Here is an 18,697-nt window from a genome sequence, read left to right as displayed (position 1 = left end):
GTTTAAGCTAATTTTTGTTTATGAAACTAAAAAGAATTGACTTCTAGAATCATGTAGAGATGATGAAAGACTTATTTTTCTCTCTTCTCCATTTAATAAAATATTTATTGTGTTTAATGAAAATCATGTTTGGTTGAGAAGAAAAATAAAGCTAAATATTTTTTAATCAAAATAGTGCCTTTTACTTAAAAAAAGGAAAAAAATAATAATATATGATTTCATTTGATTCAATGTGTTAAGTGTAAGTGTAGTGTTAAAATTATGTTCCTTAATCTTAAAGATACTTAGACAACTTATTATTGCTTACATTTTAATACAATTTAGAGTTTGAGAACATTACACCAAACATATTCAAATTCTTTTTATTACTATAATTGAAGTAATAATTGCAAAAGATAAAATAAAACTATCTTAAAATCACAGAATATAGATCATAAGTCATACACTTCTAAACTATATCCTAAGAAGATGAAAAAGAATAATATTGAGAATAAATGCTAAACAGAAACAAGAATAAAACAAATAAATTGGGTTAAAAAGAAAAGAAACACAACAATGTACACAAATAAATATGTGGAAAAAAAATCAAGTTATTTGAAACTTAATTTTTATTGAGATGTGTCAATTCCTTACAAAAGACTGGTAGAAAAGAAAAAGAATAGAGAGGGCATACAAAAACATTTGTTGTAATAAATATATTATTATTGTGAAATAAAGCTGTTTTTAATAATTTATTAGACATTTACAAACCTTAAATATAGATAAATCATTCCTACAAAAGTCAGTAATAATTATAATAATATATTCATATTATCATTTAATTGTTAAGAATCAAAGGAGTTAATATAACTATAATTATTTTACTGTCGTGTAAAGATAACTATTTGCTTTTATGGTTTCAGGAATTATTTTAAGAATTTTAGAACATGTAATTCTAAAGGTGTAACAAATTATTTTAAGGACAATTTTTTAATGTATTGATATTATTTAATAAATTAAGTATATTAAATTTCATTAGATTTATTGATATAGAAAATCACATCTCCATCAAGAATTCGGGTAATGAATATACACAACACAAACATTTATTTATATAAGCACTACAATTTTATTATATTACTACAAATAATTAAATAATATACTAATATATGAAATGTATAAGTTAAGAAATTAAAATTAAAACATTATTATTCAGAAATTCTTCATATTTATTAAAGACTTAAAATTTGTATTTCGTGTATTTTTTTTTTACTTTTTTCTGTTTTTTAATCTTGAATTTGGAAAATAATTACCTTTTATCTAATGATAATCAAAATTCAAATAACTATTTCAAATTATCTATGATAATATATTATTAGAATGCATACAATTTTTATGTCTTAATTATATTTTAAAATTTTAATATTTTAAACTTCAAATTTTATTTTGTTATATGTAAAAATTAAAGAAAGAAAATAATGAAATATAGAGTACTTATGAAGTTAAATTAACAACCTACATCATTAGTCTAAGGTACAATTTTTTTTTCTTCCTCTTTCATGTATACCTCTCATATATTGTTTTAACAATAGTTGGAATTATATATTGTTCATCAAATATACAAAATAATATATATAATTTTATTTAAATAAATGTATAAAATTAAAATTAATACATATATTAAATCTTAATTTATCAAAATTAATATAATATAGTAAAACAATAAGTACATGTTTGCCTTAGTACCATATAATTATTTTAAGAAAGACCTTAAAATTTATAAATATATATTATTTATTCATTTTAATATTGATGTTAAGGATTATAATTAGTTATATTAAATTTTAAAATAAGAAAAACCAAAAAAAAATTATTTAAATTTTAGAAGATAAAAAATATTTTTTTTGGAAATCAAAATTGAAATTTGTTTATTTCACAATAACTAAAAATATTGAAGTCTTTATTGGATAAAAACATTTTTTTTAATTTAATGTATCCATAAAAAGTAAATTTTCTAAACTTTAACATACATATTTATTACCTAATAACTCAAATTAATAAAAAAATCATAAATCCTATTAATTTCATTTTTTCTTCTTTGCTTTTGTCTTTCATTTCCTTGGATACTTGCTCTAAAGAAGATGCAAATTCATTGAAAATAACAAACAAATTCATTAAAAGAAGTACCAATCCATCTTTTACACATGACATTTTCATTTATTGCATGCAAGAGATGTGTCATTTGAACTTAAAAACCTAAAAAAAAAATTGGTTTGAAACCTAAAACCCTTATTATATTTTCAAAACTGCTTTATAAGTTTGTTCTCTTTGAAAGAACCCAAAGAATAAAAAAGACCAAACTCAAGAAGAGTGAATTGTGATTCGAAATGTCGAATTTGCCCCAATCGCTGTCTATGGGTGCCGCCTTCGGTGGCGGCGGTCCACAGTCTTCGTCGAGTGGTGCCGGGTCACAGGGCTCTGGTGCCGGCAAAGATCGGAAGATGGCATCGGCGGAGCAACTGGTACTGGAACTCAGCAACCCTGAACTCCGAGAAAACGCGCTTCTGGAACTCTCCAAGGTTAATTCTTATTAACATTTTTACTTGCCCTTTCAAGTTTCTGCTTCAATTTTTTGTCGTTTGAATAACTATGACGGTGAATTGAAGTTGTCTTGATTTTCTGGATATGTAGTTAGGGTTCCTTTTCTTTTTGTATGTAATTGTTTGTTTTGTTTTTCTGTTTGTGAATATGGATCGAAACTTGTTTCTCTTTCTTTATTTTGTGTGTATTAATTAACTTAATTAACTGTTGAGACATTGTGCTGTTGAGGAGCTTTAGGATAACGGTCTTGTGCTTATTGAAGCTTTGTTTTCCTTGTTTGTTTCTCTCTCTTATCATTTTGGTTTTTGTTTGAGAAGAAAAGATAGGAAGAGATGAGGTCAGTTTGTATGTGTTTAAGTTGTGGATGATCCATGTAGTGGATAATCTGTGATGGATCCTTGTCATATGCAAAAGTGTTGGGTAATGGCAATCACATTATCCTTATCAGGACCAAAAAGTTGGTGGTGGTGACTTGTTTTCATGGCTTTGACATACATATTATTAATTCCCTTTTTTAGATTTTGTGACATGAATGAGTTAGGGATGTTTGAGATTTTACATTGACTAGAGTGATACTATCAAATTACAGTGGGAAACAATTCTCTATTTTATAGTCAGTTTGGTGAATTTGACTTAGGCTTAAACTCAAATTCTAAAAGTGTATCTTAGCTAGCTGTTGTTGTTGTTGGACTTATTCATGGTTATCAATAGCCACCGCTCTCATTATCAACTGTTGTTGGACTTATCAACGGTTATAAACAGCCACCACTTTTCTAGCTGTTGTTTTGGACTTATTGATGGTTGTAAACAGCTACCGCTTGCTAGCTGTTGTTTGGACTCATTGATGGTTACCATTAGCCACTGCTATCATGGTGAGGCGTGGCAAGGCTGTCACATAACATTTTCAAGTTGTGTTTAAACCCGCCTCAATAGCAGAGGAGAGAGGCCATCACTATCACATTTATGTGGTGTTTTGAAGTCAAGGGAAATTTGCTTCACCAAACACTTTAGGACTTCCTTCATACTTTTTGTGTTACCTCTCACTCTTCCATATTGTGTTTTGTCCGGGGTCTCTTACTCCCAGATGGAATGTACTAGATAATAGCTAATAGAGAACCTATTGGGTCGGGTCCTTAGGGTTTCAATGTGTTTTTTCTCTCATTTCTTATCTATTGGGCCTCAACCTCAAGTTGTGCCAATTTGAGTTCAACATTCCTGTGCCATATTTACATGGGTGGATTTAAACTTGTTATTGGTGAATTCTTCTTTATATTATAATATAAAGTAAATAAACCATAATCTATGATTTAAGAAATTAAAAAGAATATTAAAATATAAAAGTTAACTAATAATAATAAAAACTAAATAAAACATGACATAATATAATCAGGTAGATAAGAGTTGAATATGGTCGCTGGTAAATTATTTTAAACTCTTTCATTCTTAATAATCATTTTGGTTTTCTTTTGTCTCTGAAGTGTTATCTACAGCACTTTATTTTTCAAAAACATTATCTAACTTGCTTTTGGGACCAAAATGAAAGTAAAAAAATGGTTAGGGACCAGAAAATTAAAGAAAATATTTTAGGTATCAGAAACAAAATCCAATAATTTATGCTGTTAAACAATGGTAAATTTTTAAATAATATAATAATAAGAAATATATATATATATATATATATAAGTAAAAATAATATAGATATAATTAAACAATAGTATATAATACAAACTATATATATATATATGTTAAAAAACATTAATTATTAATATTAATATATACAAATTATTAGAATAACTATCCCACTTTTGTGGTTTGGTGCTCTAATGTACCATCCTCTCTCATTTATTAGAGATATGGTCAAATTCCACCCACAAATATCTAGTCTCACGCTTAGAATGTTTATCCTCAACGCGAGGGGGTGTAACTCCACATTGACTAAAAATATGATGAAATTATAGTATATGCCTTAGAAACCAGTTTTGTAAAGCCTTATTTTGTCATAATTTATATAGATAAGTCATATATGTACCTAATCGTGAACTACGAAAAAATAGAACACCCTTTAAGAGTATCAATATCATTTACATGAATTGTAAATGCATGAATATGATGGACCAAAACTGTGAATAGATAGTTGTATCAAATAGTCTGGTCATAATCTCTTACCATAAAAACAGCTGCATGCGCTGCAACATTGACGACCTTCCCCAAAAATGATGACTAACATGATTGTAAAGAAGGGTCTAAGTGGTTCAATAAGATATTATTTTTTTGCGTTTAATGACCCTATTGTGTTCAGTTTTTCTTTTTTTCCAGATTTCAACTATAAATCCTTTGTACTTTATTAAAATGTGTAAGTTCTGATAAATAATATTAGAAGTTTTAAATATAACGTGTGTGTAACTAATCTAAGACATGATTTACAATATAACATTATGACATCATGTGATTAGCAAACCCTGCCTAGTAGGAAAAGGCTTGGTGGTTGTTCTTATTGTGTAAATCAGTATAATTATTTAGTAGCATACCATTTTTAGAGAGAAACTTTTGGTATTGCTGATGCACTCATAGAGGTATCTGATCAATGTTTTTCTTTCTTGTTTTCTCATTTTAGAAGAGGGAGCTATTTCAAGATCTTGCTCCTTTGTTATGGAATTCTTTTGGTACTATTGCTGCACTTTTGCAGGTACGTTATCTGACTTGAGTAGCATATTCCTTTCCTGTATCGTTTACCATACTTTGCTTTAATCATTCTTGTGAACTTTTATGTAGTTTGTAAAATTTTGAGCATTTTTACATTTCTGTTTTATCCTTGTGCTTTTATTGCCTTTCTATTTAGTCTGATCTGCTATATCTTTTGATAAGTTGATGTTGCTTAGAATTTTTTTCCTTTGCAAAACCAAATTTTTATTTTTATAAAAGCTGATGGGTGGTGATGGGTGATAGAAGTAAATTGTGATGGTGTGATATAACTCAAAACTTGTTTAAAACTGTTAACTTTATAAATTGGTCTTAATAGGTAAGCCAATCATTCTTTTGGTAATTAATAAGTTTTTATACTTAGCATACTCTGCAAACTGCACTTTTTCAGCCTTAAGGAGGGAGAAGTTTCCTTGTATGGCTTGGTTCAAGAGAAGGGAGGAAACATATGAAGAATTTACCATTATACTGTTCTCAATAGTAATAGAAGAGATGGTAGGGAAAATAAAATCTCCAGGAAGCTTAGTTGCATAGTCCAAATAATAAAAATTGTTTTCCCTTTGTTTCAAATCTTGCCAATGTTGAATTTGAGTCATAAATAGGAAGGAAAGGATTTCAGCCCCTTTATCATCCCTCCCTTCCAACTTTATGAACCAAAAGGAGGTTAAATCTAAAATATTTTTCCCCTTTCTTTCAGTTCCCCTTAACCAAACTAAACGTACTATTAGTTATTGCTCATTTAATTCAGATGTTGTATTTTATAGTCTCTGCAGCCATGTGCATTGTAGATTTAATTTTTCTCATTCTTTTTTCTCCAGATTTATTTTGATTTCATATTTTATTGCATCTGTGTCCTTGAAAAAAATTGTGTCTCATTTCATTCCTTAAACATTGCTTTTTTGTTCATTGTTTTCCAGTAGCAAGTTTCCTCACAATTTTCCTCCACTTACAAGGATTTGATTTTTTTGTTTTGTTTCAGGAAATAGTATCAATTTATCCTGTTCTTTCACCACCAAATCTTACTCCTGCACAATCAAATCGAGTGTGTAATGCTCTTGCTCTTCTTCAGGTCAGATGACTTTGTTCTATCAAGTTGTGTTCTGTATTTTACTGTGACGTTCATTTTGTTTTAGTGAATAACTTCATTACATGACTACCGTATTCTTGCAGTTTTGGACTTTTAAGTATTTTAATAAATTATTCAAAAAATTGTCGAGGGACATAGATGATGCCAATTACCATACATTTGGGATTAGGAATGAATTTACTACAGAGAAAGTTTGGATAGTACCTGTAGTAGAAGAAATGTTAGAACCTTGCTTTAAGTAGTTTGTGCATGTGTGGAGATGACTTGTAAAAGCCTTACTAAGAAGAGTAAAGCAGATGGAAGGTAACCCTATCGATGAGGTATAGGGAAACAGAAATATAATAAGCAAAACAATTAAAAAGGCTTTGGAAGTCATTGGTTTGTCTATGGATGTGATTAACAATACAACAATATGGAATCCTTTCATCCATATAGTTGGAATTAGCTTGGTTGTTGTTGCAAAATGTCAAGGAGGCATAACCTATAACCTATATATAAAGCATAGAATACCCTTTTAACCACATTCTGGTTCTTGGCACTAGCACACTAAGTCGGTTACATCAATGAAGTGTGAACCAAGCCAGCTAATTATATCTTCATGCCAGATGAATCTGACTGGTTAGTCAGCCTTGGTCAATGTATACACACAAATATATACAAACAAAACACACTCCAAAATACTCCCAAACTAAGTATCAAATTTCAGCATGCATTTTCCATTAAATTTATATTATTGACTAATCTCAAAATGACTACAACAGAATACATTATGCTAGCCAGGTTATTTTGTTTCTTTACAGGAGAAAAGAGAAAACATTTTTTACTACTGTTTTTTAAGCTTCTTAATTCTGAAAACCAGTTGCTTAGAAAATGAGATTATCATAAATATCATACTTTTTCTTTTATCTTTTCACTTCTCTCCTTTCAAAGTATGTTATGAACAAAATAAACAAAACACTAATTCTGCTGAGTTCTTTTCCCTTGTAATTTATTTTTTCAGTGTGTAGCATCTCACCCGGATACAAGGATGCTATTCCTCAATGGTATAGTCACTTTCCTCATTCATCTGAAGGACTTTGAACTTCTGTCTGATTTTCTACTGATCACCTTTTTGTTACACACTCTGATAATGTCGATATTTTTTCTATATACACTAGTGCTTTAGAAGATGCTGTCAGCTTTTTTTGATTTGGTTGATGCCATCTGGATAATATAATGAATTGGGAAGCACTGGAAACTAGAATGTCCAGATGAGCATTTTTGGGACATAATACAAGTCAAGTTCATGAGCTATATCTCAAATATGGGATATGGACTTTTGATTTAGGGAGTTGATTGAATTGTCAATAATTTTGTTTTGGGTTTACATTATTTGTCAATATTAGCTTTTAATTTGATTCTGCTTATGATATTTTTTTACTGCATAAACAGATGCATACATCCTCTTTTGTAAATTTAATTCCTTCTTCTTGAAATTGTTCACTGTAATATAATGTTTGAATTGCTGATTGCTTTGGTTTAGTCTGTTTTGTTTTTAATTGATTTGTAACATGGGTTGGAGGATATCTTATCCTGAATGATTTTTTAAGATGATCTACTGAAAATCTTCCATCCAATATATAGCTTCTATGACTGAAAGTCTTTCTCATCTTAGGACTTCCTGTGTTGCTTAAAAATCAAGTTCCTTTCTCCCACTATCTGTAGGTCATTCCTGACTTCCCTGTTTAGCTGCATAACTTTTACCTACTTGTGTTAGATTTTGTACTTCCAATATCTATACACTTCTAACTAAACCTGTTTGGCGAGAAGCATTTAGTTTTATATTACCTTTTTTGTATTGAATAAGAATGAGAACTTTTTACTTCACAATATCCATTACAATTTTTGCTTGTTAAAGAATAGTACATGAAGTGTTTGATGTTTCATACAATGAGTTGTTGCACTTGCTTTTTTCTCCACTGCAGCTCATATACCTTTATATCTGTACCCCTTCCTTAATACAACAAGCAAGTCAAGACCATTTGAGTACTTGAGGCTTACCAGTCTTGGTGTCATTGGTGCGTTGGTGAAGGTATTTCTTCCTTGCCCATTCTGTTGGGTGCAAAATATCTACTAGAAAAATATGATATGACAATATACATGATTGATGATTATATGGCAAATTTTTAGAAAGAAATTATCACCACATTCTTGACACAAATCCCAAATCCAATTTGTTAGCATGGTTATTCACTACTATCAAGAAACAAAGTTTAGTCCCAGTCATGTTACATCATTGATGTATTTTATTATTATAATTTATATTTAAAATGTTGTGGTTTTGTCAATTGTGACAATTTTTTTTCTGGCTGATTTTTATCGATCAGGTTGATGATACAGAAGTTATAAGTTTCCTTCTTTCAACAGAAATAATTCCTCTGTGCTTGCGCACCATGGAAATGGGCAGTGAGCTATCCAAAACAGTTGAGTTTACTGATTCTATACTTTTAGTCTTTGGTAAACGTATGTCATCACATTATTTGTCTGGTAAATTGGATTTAGTTTCTGTTTCCTTCATATTTCTTTGAGCACTTTTTTCTGGTCTGTTTCATCAACATGTGTATCTACACTTTTTTTTTTGGTGAGCATGTGTGTATTTATGTGACCCTATCTTGCTCGTTCTAATACAACCCATTTATGATTTATCTGTTATGCATTCACATGTTTATTACTGAGATAGCATAAGATAAATTGACACAGGAACCTTTAATTGAGGAGATTACTTTGATCTCTGACACCTGTTTTTCCTTTAGAGAGCAGCTGGTCTCAATTTAAGCTTATAGCTATGTCACAGGGCTTTGAATTTTTCCTGTCAGTGTTTAATTTTATATGATGTAATTTGAGCACTGGCATTCGTAATATATGAGTTTGAATACTATTTTTGATCTTAAAGCCAGATATTTGACATAGATTCACGATTTTGTGTTATTAATGCCAAAGATGTAAACTCTCGATCTCCTTTGTTCTGTAGACATTAAGCCACTTGGTCATCATAAGTTGCCACTCTCTCTATCGTCTATATATACATAAATAATAGTAAAATGGATCATGGTTGTCTAATGAAACCTCTACCACCCCAGGTTGCAACATTTATTGTTCAAAAAATTCTTTTGGACGATGTTGGCTTGGACTACATTTGTACTACAGCTGAGCGCTTTTTTGCGGTAGGTAGAGTTTTGGGGAACATGGTGGCAGCTCTTGCTGAGCAACCCTCCTCTCGATTACTGAAGCATATCATTAGGTGCTATCTTCGCCTGTCAGATAATCCAAGGTTAGTTACTAATTTGCAACTACTTAGTTGTTCCTTCTTCATCTCTTCAAAGTAAATTGCCTCTTGTCGGCTGTTTTTCTTTTCAAGTCGGATGTCTCTAATTAAACTTTGCTCTGGTTAAAACAGAGCTTGTGATGCATTAAGAAGCTGTCTACCAGACATGTTAAGAGATGCTACGTTCAGCAGTTGCCTTCGTGTAAGTACTTATAGTTCCTGTGATATACATATTTGATTTAATGAATAGAGTGAATGACTGGATTACAGAAATCATAAGTTGAAGGATTCTAGTGAAATGACTAGAAAAGTTAATTCTATATAGCTCAATGTAGACACACTTTCTTTAAAGTGTTTTTGGTGTTGTTCTTTTAGTTAAAATTAGAGTCTAACCTTAGGAATTTATGTTGACCTTTAACGTAAACATTTATGATGCGGATTATGAAGGTGAGATTCCAATTTTAATTGAAAAACGACACCATTTGACCAAGGAACCTATGTTAATCTTTAATGTAAATTTATTATTGGGACTATGGAAATGAAACCGATTCTTATTTGAAAATAGCACTAGAAGTACCTAAATAATTGCATTTAAGTTTTCTCCTGTACCAAAATACACGCTTTGTTTGCTTACATTATCTGTCACGGTTTTGTTTCTTCAGGAAGACCCCACAACTAGGAGGTGGCTACAACAATTGCTTCACAATGTTGGAGTGAATCGAGTTCCTGCACTACAAGCTGGAGGAGGGTTCGATCATATGATTGTGACCTGAGATAGGTTACAGATCTTGTCTGGTTGCTGCTATCATCCCTTTTGGGGTCCGGCTATATCCATATCTCATGAAACTTGGTTGGTCAGAGGAAAAGCCTGTAATTAGTGATGCATGGAAATCTAGTTAAAAGACATTTTTCTTTATATGTTTTTGTTATAGGTGGTTTTTTATACCCATTGTGTAGTTATGCTTAAATCAAGACATTGAGGTGGGTTTTACTCCTTAATGAGCTTTTTTAGCAGGTACATTTGGTATCAATCATCAAATATTCCAATCAAGTTAAATGCATTTTTTAAAGGTGTCTTTTTATAAACGCAATTCTTGTTTATGGTTTTCTCAACTCCACAGTCTATAAGGAGAAAATTGCACCTTAAGGCTCTGTTTGGATTAGGGAGGGGATGTGTGAGGATTTGAGAGAGTAGATGTGTAAGGAAAGTGTGAAGAAAGTGAAAGTGTTTGGATTGGGGTATATTAGGATGGATGTGTGAGGAAAATTTATGAGAGTTTGTGAATGATGTGATGGTTATGAGGGAATTTTAATTTCTTTTAAAGGTGTGAAATGTTACTTTACAGATTAACCCTTGCCTATTAAAAAATTAATAATAAAATGAGTTGTTTTTGTTTAAAAATGAAAAACTTTCACATATTTTGTAGATTTAAAAATTATAATTAAAAAAAAATATATTAAATGTAAATATGTATAATATAAAAATTATAATTAAAAAAAATATGTATTCAACAAATTAAATAAAAACAGAACTTTAAATAATAAAATTGAAAAATAAATCAAATCTTATATAAATAAAAAAAAATATTATTTTTTAATATTAAAAACTCTCTAGAAATGAAAAATAAAAAATACTACAACAACAAAAATAAAACGTAATTAACAATAGAAAAAAATTTCATAAAAAATTATAATAAAATAAATTATAACTCATAAACATAATAACTATATATAAAAATATTTTAATATAAACATAACAAAAATAAAAATAAAAACAGAATTTTAAATAATCTTTTTAAATATTAAACATATACTATGAAATTAAAAAATAAATTACATTTTATATAAATAAAATAAATTACTATTTTTTAATATTAAAAAATTTCACAATAAAGCAATTTAAAAAATGCAACAGTAACAAAAATATAACATAATACATAAATACATATTTTAATATACTAATTATATTTTCAGTTTCTAATGAATAATTAAGTTAGAATAAAATTATTTTAAGTGATGGATTGTTTTTAGTGATTTTTTTGTATTAAATAAATTAAATATTTAGTATAAAATAAAATGAAAATGTTTAGTATAATTTTTTGGTGATGACCATGATCCAATCCAGGTAATATTTTCAATTTTAATTAGATATAGTATATTCTTTTCTTTAAAAAAAATTAAATTCAACCATATTTAATAAAATATCTGATTAGAACTTGAAAAATAGGTATCATCTGATCTACCCTAATCACTAATATATAAATGGAAGATTTTGTTTAACTATATTTTTTTTTACACTGATTTATAATATTTTATAAAATAATAAATAAACTTAAAACTTCCTTAAAATTTATTATGATTTGTTTCTTCATTATATATATATATATATATATATTAAACATTGTACAATAAATTTTTTAAAATACTAATACATTCAAATGAGGGTAAATTTAGAGATAAAAAATGCTGAACTTTCCCTCTACATCTCTTCATTTTGAGGGGAGAGGATATTTACTATTCACATGTATATCCTCTCCTTCACTTCCCTGCACATTCCTTGATTCAAACCATGAATATCCACTCACATCCTTCCTCTTGAACAGTACATCCATAGAAGCATAGAAGCAAACACGGGTAAGTCAGAATTATGGTAGATTGAATTTATCTAAGTCATTTGCTACTGTGACACTAAGCTGTTTGGCAATTTTCACTTTGGTTAGTAGTGCCTCTAAATAACTCAACTCCCTTGGAAAGAACATTAGATATATTCTCAATCACATTAGCATAATTTTTATATAATTATTTTGTGGGAATATTTGTTGAACATTAGATATAACATGTTTAAATTACAAACAATCTTAAATAGTAAGTAGTTTTGTTGAACCATTTAATAACAACCAATCTCTATGATCATTTTTTTTATTAAAAGAATGAGTTAAGTTTAAATCTTTAACTATGTGCTTTAACTAATGTTGACTTCCACTGTCTAATAATAATTTGCTGAATCATGATCTCAGGGATCTGTCTATTCAATTGTTAACTTCATTTCTAAAAAATTAATGCTTAGAGTAATACTCTAATTATTAAAACATCCATAAAGTGGAAAATATTCTTGGTTGGTGACCACCATCACCTAAGAATATTTCTGGGAGAATAAAATTGAAATGTCTTTCTCCTTTTAATGATGAGAATCAAAAAGGGCCATGATTTAGATTGAGGAGCAAATGCATGTATGACTTTGGAGATGTTTTATTTAACAAAAAAGATTGTGTTCAAGATTGGTAGTTTGTCAGTCAATATAGCTAAAATAATGTGAAAGAGACTTCGTTTTTTACTCGATAGATTGAAAAATACTCATGCATGAATATGTAATAAAATATTACCAATAAATATAAAACGTCTTATATGTTTTTAAGTGAAAAATCATGTCAAATTATCATTCAATTACGGATCATTATACCCAATAAATTTATTCATTCTTACAATCATTGCTTTAAAAATCATATCAATAATAACTTATAGTTGAATGATAGTGTAAAATTATTTTATAGTGTCATGATTAAACATTAAAAATTATATATATATATATATATATATATGTGTGTGTTTTTTTTTCCTTAACGAACTATAATTTTTTTTAAAAGTACACATAAGTTTTATAGACTTACTTCAATAATTAAATTATCAGTGTTACCTTACATAGAATATCATACGTGTGAACAGTTTTCATATTATAAAAATCATATGTACAAGAAACATTATGGATTGTTGATTTATAATACCTTTAAGATTATTTTTAATAATGCTTAACTCAAAACTTAAAGTAAACTCAAAACTCTTAAGGAATGAATTTATTTGTCACTTTCCTTAAAGTAATTATTTCATATTTGTACACTATATCTTGAGTTGAAGCAATTTTAACCACTAGTATCTCATTATTAGTATTTTTTTTTCTTTAAAGTAATTATTTCATATTTGTACACTATTTCTTGAGTTGAAGCAATTTTAACCACTAGTATCTCACTATTAGTATTTTTTTTCTTTGATCATTTATCAAAATGGGACATGCTTACTTGGAACTCTGGTTAGAGAGACTTTTGATACAAGAAATTTAAAATTTAGTTCATTCACACAAATTTTTTAAGTCAGTTACCAAGATGAACTTAGTTCTAACATCACTATTGATTCTTTCATTAAAAAACTTTAGAGAGAGATTCGAAACCAATGAATCATGCATCAGTCCATATAAGAGATTATGTCTTCATCTTCAATCCAAAGCATTAAGATTTTACATAAGAGGTGATGTAGTATTTAAAAAGTTTATTTATAATTCATTGATATCAAATATTTCTTTAAATTTGTATGCAAAAAACCAACGTTACAACAACAAAAAGTATACTAGAGATTGATGTGTTGAATCTTGTTTTGGAAGTTGAAGTATTTCTAAACGTGTTGGATTTTATATGAGTCTAATTGTTTTACTCTTAAATCAGTTAGGATCTTTTTCTTGGAACTAGGAGTTTCCTGTGGTTGGGGTAAATTCATTTGCTCTTCATATGTTCCGCCTTCCAAAACTCTAATACTCTGGAAAGTTTTTTATGGGCGGCTTCCTACATATTAGCATATTCATAATAAATGTTTGCATATATGTTCTATGTGTAAGCTTTGTGAAAAATACGAGGAATTTATTCAACATTTATTTTTTGAATGTTCTAATGCTTTGTATATTTGGAGTTGGGTTCGACAGATTTTTCTTACTTCTCATTTCTCTAATAAGGATGACCTTCTTTCTTTTGTTAAGAGTGATGGTAGTCATTTGGTTAAATTGATTAATCTTGTTGTGATAACTTTTTCTATTTGGATGATATGGCGTATGAGGAATTATGCTAGATTTCAGGATAAGATTGATGTTTCTAGGGCTATTTCGATAATTAAAGATTTAACTTGTCTAGAGGAAAATTCGTCTAAAGATTCAATGAAGAATGATATGTTGGATTTCAACGTAATTAAATATTTTGGTATTAATACTCGTACTAGTAAAGTTCTTCGTCTTCTTCCTCTTAGATGGCAATTCCCTTCACCAGGTTGGGTTAAAATTAACATTGATGGGGTTGATAGGGAATATCCTGGTCTTGCTACTTGAGGAGATATTTTTTGTGGGAGTATGGGGGAGTTTATTGGTGATTTCTCTGCATTTCTTGAAGTTCAGACTGTTATGGTTGCTGAGTTTTATGGAGTTATATATGTTATGGAAAAAACTCAAAAGATGAGGCTTACTAATGTATGACTTGAATGTGATTGTTTATGCTGCATTTATTGTTAGAACTAATGTTTCGTGGATGCTTCGTAATCGAGAAAATTAGGTTTAGGGTTACTCATATTTTTCATGAAGGGAATGCATGTGATGATAAATTGACTAATTTAGGATTTATTCATAGATAATCATTTCATTGGTATAATAGTCTTCTATTTAGTCTGTTCTTAGAATTTTTTATGAGTAGGTATAGTCTACGTATCTTTTTTGTTAATATATAGATTTTGGTCTACTCTCCCATATTTTTTTTTGTATTTTCTTTTCTAATAATACTTTTTTTTCATGTGATGACAGATGATTGTTGTTACTTGAAGTGTCAGCCTATTTAAGATGTAAGTTGCATAGTGATACCTAATATGAAAATTTTTATATATAAAAAAAAACATGTTGGTATTGATATCTAACATTTAGATGAAATTTATATACATGTAATACTCAAAAACTTGAATAAATTCATTGCAAATTATTTGTATGAGTTGTTTAATTGAGTTGAGTGTGCACTTATAATGTCAATTTTCTGTGTCTTTCAAAGATTGTCGACTTCTTATGGAAGTGGAATGATGTTTCTTTTGAATACTTTCAAACTTTTAAATGCGTTATATTTATAAATTATTTATTTTAACTAGTTATATATTCATTCAAGTTCGTTTTATTTAGTTTAAATAAAAAAAATATTCAAATTTGAAATTGAGCTCTATTGTTTAAAATAACTAAGTTTAAGTTTTACATACTCAACACTACGTATTCAAAAATAATATGTTTATTCATTACAGAAATATGTTTAACTTTCTTGAGTGTTAAAATTAATTTTGAAGATTCTTTTTACTATAGTAAGAAATTGTTTTTTTTTAATTTACTGAAAAATGAAAACGTTATGATTTATATGTTAAGACATGTCTCTTTGTTAATTATCATCTAGAATTAAAATATTTTTTAATAGTAAATTGATAAGGTTAAAAAAATATTATAGCTTAGAATAGTTGAAATTCACTTCTATAAGTAGATTATTATAGAAAATATATTTATTAATACTAAATTAATAAAGGTAAAATTAATTTAACATTTCATAAACATATAAAGTTAAATTAATATAAGAATTAAACAAAACAAACTTAAGTTTTTTTACAAGCTAAATTTTATATTAGTATCAATTAAATGTTGGATTCTTTCATATTTAAGTCTTGCGCTTGAAAAAATATATAATACTTCACATTCGAATAAAATAAAAGATACCTTACTTAAAATTATGAGTTATACTTTAAAATATAGATTTATCATTAAATAAAAACTATTTTTAAAAATAAAAAATAATTAATTATTATATTGATTAAATTAAATATTATTTTAGAGACTAAAACAATATTGATATTTAAATTAGTTTCTATTATTATTAAATAGTTTTTAAATTAATATTTAAGTAGTTACCAAGGATTTAGCTACCAACTTTAGAATATAAATAATTGGTAGTTAAAATCTTGGTAGGTAATTAAATATCAGTTTAAAAATTATTTATTAATAATAAAATCTTATTTAAATACCAATAATTTTTTTAGTCTCTAAAATATGATCTAATTTAGTCAATATAGCAACTAAATATTTTTATCTCTAAAATTGATTTATTTAATAATTGTATAATAGTTTTATCATTACTATAAAAACTCATTTAAGAAGCTTAAATAAGTCAACAACTTAAATGATGTATATATTTTACGACCTAGATTTTAGGTTTACTCTTTCTTGAAAATGTAATGAGAATTAATTTCTTTATGAATAAGTCTTCCTCTCATTATTCTCTGTATAAAGGGGAATTTTCGAGGAAGAGAAAAATAGAAGGAAAGGAAGCAGTAAGAAGAGCAACATAGAAAGAAAAAGAGAGATGAGATATCTACCATTGTGTGAGATTAAAAATCCTAGTGAGAGACTAGAGAGACAATGTATTCCATCTTTGTTGGGTGAGATTGAGTGTTATCTTCACATAGTGAGAGAAACAAATATTGTAATCCTTCTAGACTAGGTCTCGTGGGTTTTTATTTCTTAAATTGGGGAAGGTTTTCCCACTTTAAAAATTCTTTGTCTCATTATTCTATTTTTGCTTTATTTTCTATTGTTTGTTTATTGCTTTCGCAAGTACCCATCTTGTATCTACACTAAAAAGGGAAAATTAATTTTGAATTTTCCCAACAGTTGTACCAGAGCTTGGTTTTCTGATACAAGATGGAATGAGTCATTTATGATGGAGACATGTTCAAGTTGACTGTGGACAATTATTCCTATTGGAAGCCCATTACTTGCATAACCAAGCCAGAAAGTAAGAGTGATAAAGATTGGGAACTTTTGAATCGAAAAACTGTTGCAATGATTCGAAAGTATATTGATAGAAATTTGTTTGAGCATGTGTCCACATACACAAATGCTCATGAGTTGTGGTCAAAGCTTGAATCTATGACTCAAAAGAAAACTTCAAGAAATAAAGCATCTCTTGTTAGAAGACTGGTGAAACTTGATTACACAAATGGTCAAAGTATGATAGAGCATTTGAATTCATTCAAGGATCTTGTCAGTCAATTGACAAAGATAGATATGAAGATTGATGATGAGTTGGAGACACTTTTGCTACTCAGTTGGTTGCTTGAGAGTTGGGACACACTAATAGTCACGCTCAGCAACTTAGTCCCAGATGGGAAGATCTCAATGGACATTGTTTTAGACACTCTGTTGAGTGAAGACTCCAGAAGGAAAGAAAGATGTACAAATTTTCAATATGAAGTAAATATGATTGAAACCCGTGAGAGAAATGAATCCAATGGAAAAAACAAAAACAAAGCCAAAAGTCGTTCTCAATCTCGTACAAGAACAAAATGTTATTATTCTAGCAAAGAAGGTCATAAGAGATTTGAATGCAGATTTATGAAGAAAGATCTGAAAGCCAGAATTGTCCATCTAGACTTATTTGGTCCAAAAAAGAAGGATTATACTCCAACTACAACCGTCGCTGGAGACGATGATAGTCTTCTTATTGGAGAAGACAATTACCTAAATGTTGCATATGGTGATTGCTCTTGGATCGTCGACTCTAGTGCCTCTTTCCATGTAAGTCCACATAAATATTTTTTTTCAAATTATAAGAAAGGTGACTATGGTATTGTGAAAATGCGAAACCATGTTACAAGCAAGATTGTAGGTATTGGTGATATCATGTTACGAACAGACACATGAAACAAGCTTGTACTGAAGGAAGTGAGACATGTTCCTGAAATGCGTGTCAACCTTATCTTAAGGGGTAAGTTGGATGATGCTGGTTTTATAAGCCACTTTGGTACTGGAAAGTGGAAACTAGCAAAAGGGAACCTAGTCATTGCTAGAGGTTCAAAGGTAGGATCCTTATACATTATGCAAGGAAGAACTTGTTCTCGAGAAACAAATGTTGTTGCAGACTCCAAAGATATTTGGCACAGACGATTGGGGCATATGAGTGAGAAAGCACTCCAAATGCTCGCCAAAAAGCCAAAAGCCACTTGCCAGGTATAAAGGGTCAAATATTGGAATCCTGTACTGGTTGCATTTATGGTAAACAATGCAGAGTCAGTTTTCAGAGATTAGACAATCCCTCAAGGAGACCGGTGACACTTGATCTTGTAGGGGAGCCGAATTATTGTTATCCCTCAAATTAAGTCAGGAAGGGGGAAAATTGTTGCGGACCCTCCTTAATTTT

General features: G+C 28.8%; 1 protein-coding gene across 1 annotated transcript; it reads left to right on the top strand.

The window, feature by feature from the left end:
• The first annotated feature begins 2,183 nt into the window (after positions 1 to 2,183).
• LOC137831254 (uncharacterized) lies at positions 2,184 to 10,741 on the top strand. Its single transcript, XM_068638850.1, has 9 exons — positions 2,184 to 2,558; positions 5,195 to 5,266; positions 6,260 to 6,349; positions 7,368 to 7,410; positions 8,332 to 8,438; positions 8,734 to 8,829; positions 9,487 to 9,677; positions 9,804 to 9,873; positions 10,334 to 10,741. Exons 1-9 carry the CDS (start codon positions 2,367 to 2,369, stop codon positions 10,442 to 10,444), a joined length of 972 nt encoding a protein of 323 aa, XP_068494951.1. The 5' UTR covers positions 2,184 to 2,366; the 3' UTR covers positions 10,445 to 10,741.
• Positions 10,742 to 18,697: the final 7,956 nt, after the last annotated feature.

This window comes from Phaseolus vulgaris, chromosome 6, assembly GCF_000499845.2.
Source record: "Phaseolus vulgaris cultivar G19833 chromosome 6, P. vulgaris v2.0, whole genome shotgun sequence".
NCBI lineage: Eukaryota > Viridiplantae > Streptophyta > Magnoliopsida > Fabales > Fabaceae > Phaseolus > Phaseolus vulgaris.
This window is presented reverse-complemented; position numbering and strand designations above follow the sequence as displayed.

What these genes read in the sequence shown, in the direction of transcription:
- LOC137831254 (XM_068638850.1), top strand. Translation starts at nt 2,367, where the DNA reads ATGTCGAATTTGCCCCAATCGCTGTCTATGGGTGCCGCCTTCGGTGGC. An exon ending in CGCTTCTGGAACTCTCCAAG is followed by an intron (nt 2,559 to 5,194) that starts GTTAATTCTTAT and finishes TTCTCATTTTAG; the next exon opens with AAGAGGGAGCTATTTCAAGA. An exon ending in ATGCTCTTGCTCTTCTTCAG is followed by an intron (nt 6,350 to 7,367) that starts GTCAGATGACTT and finishes TTATTTTTTCAG; the next exon opens with TGTGTAGCATCTCACCCGGA.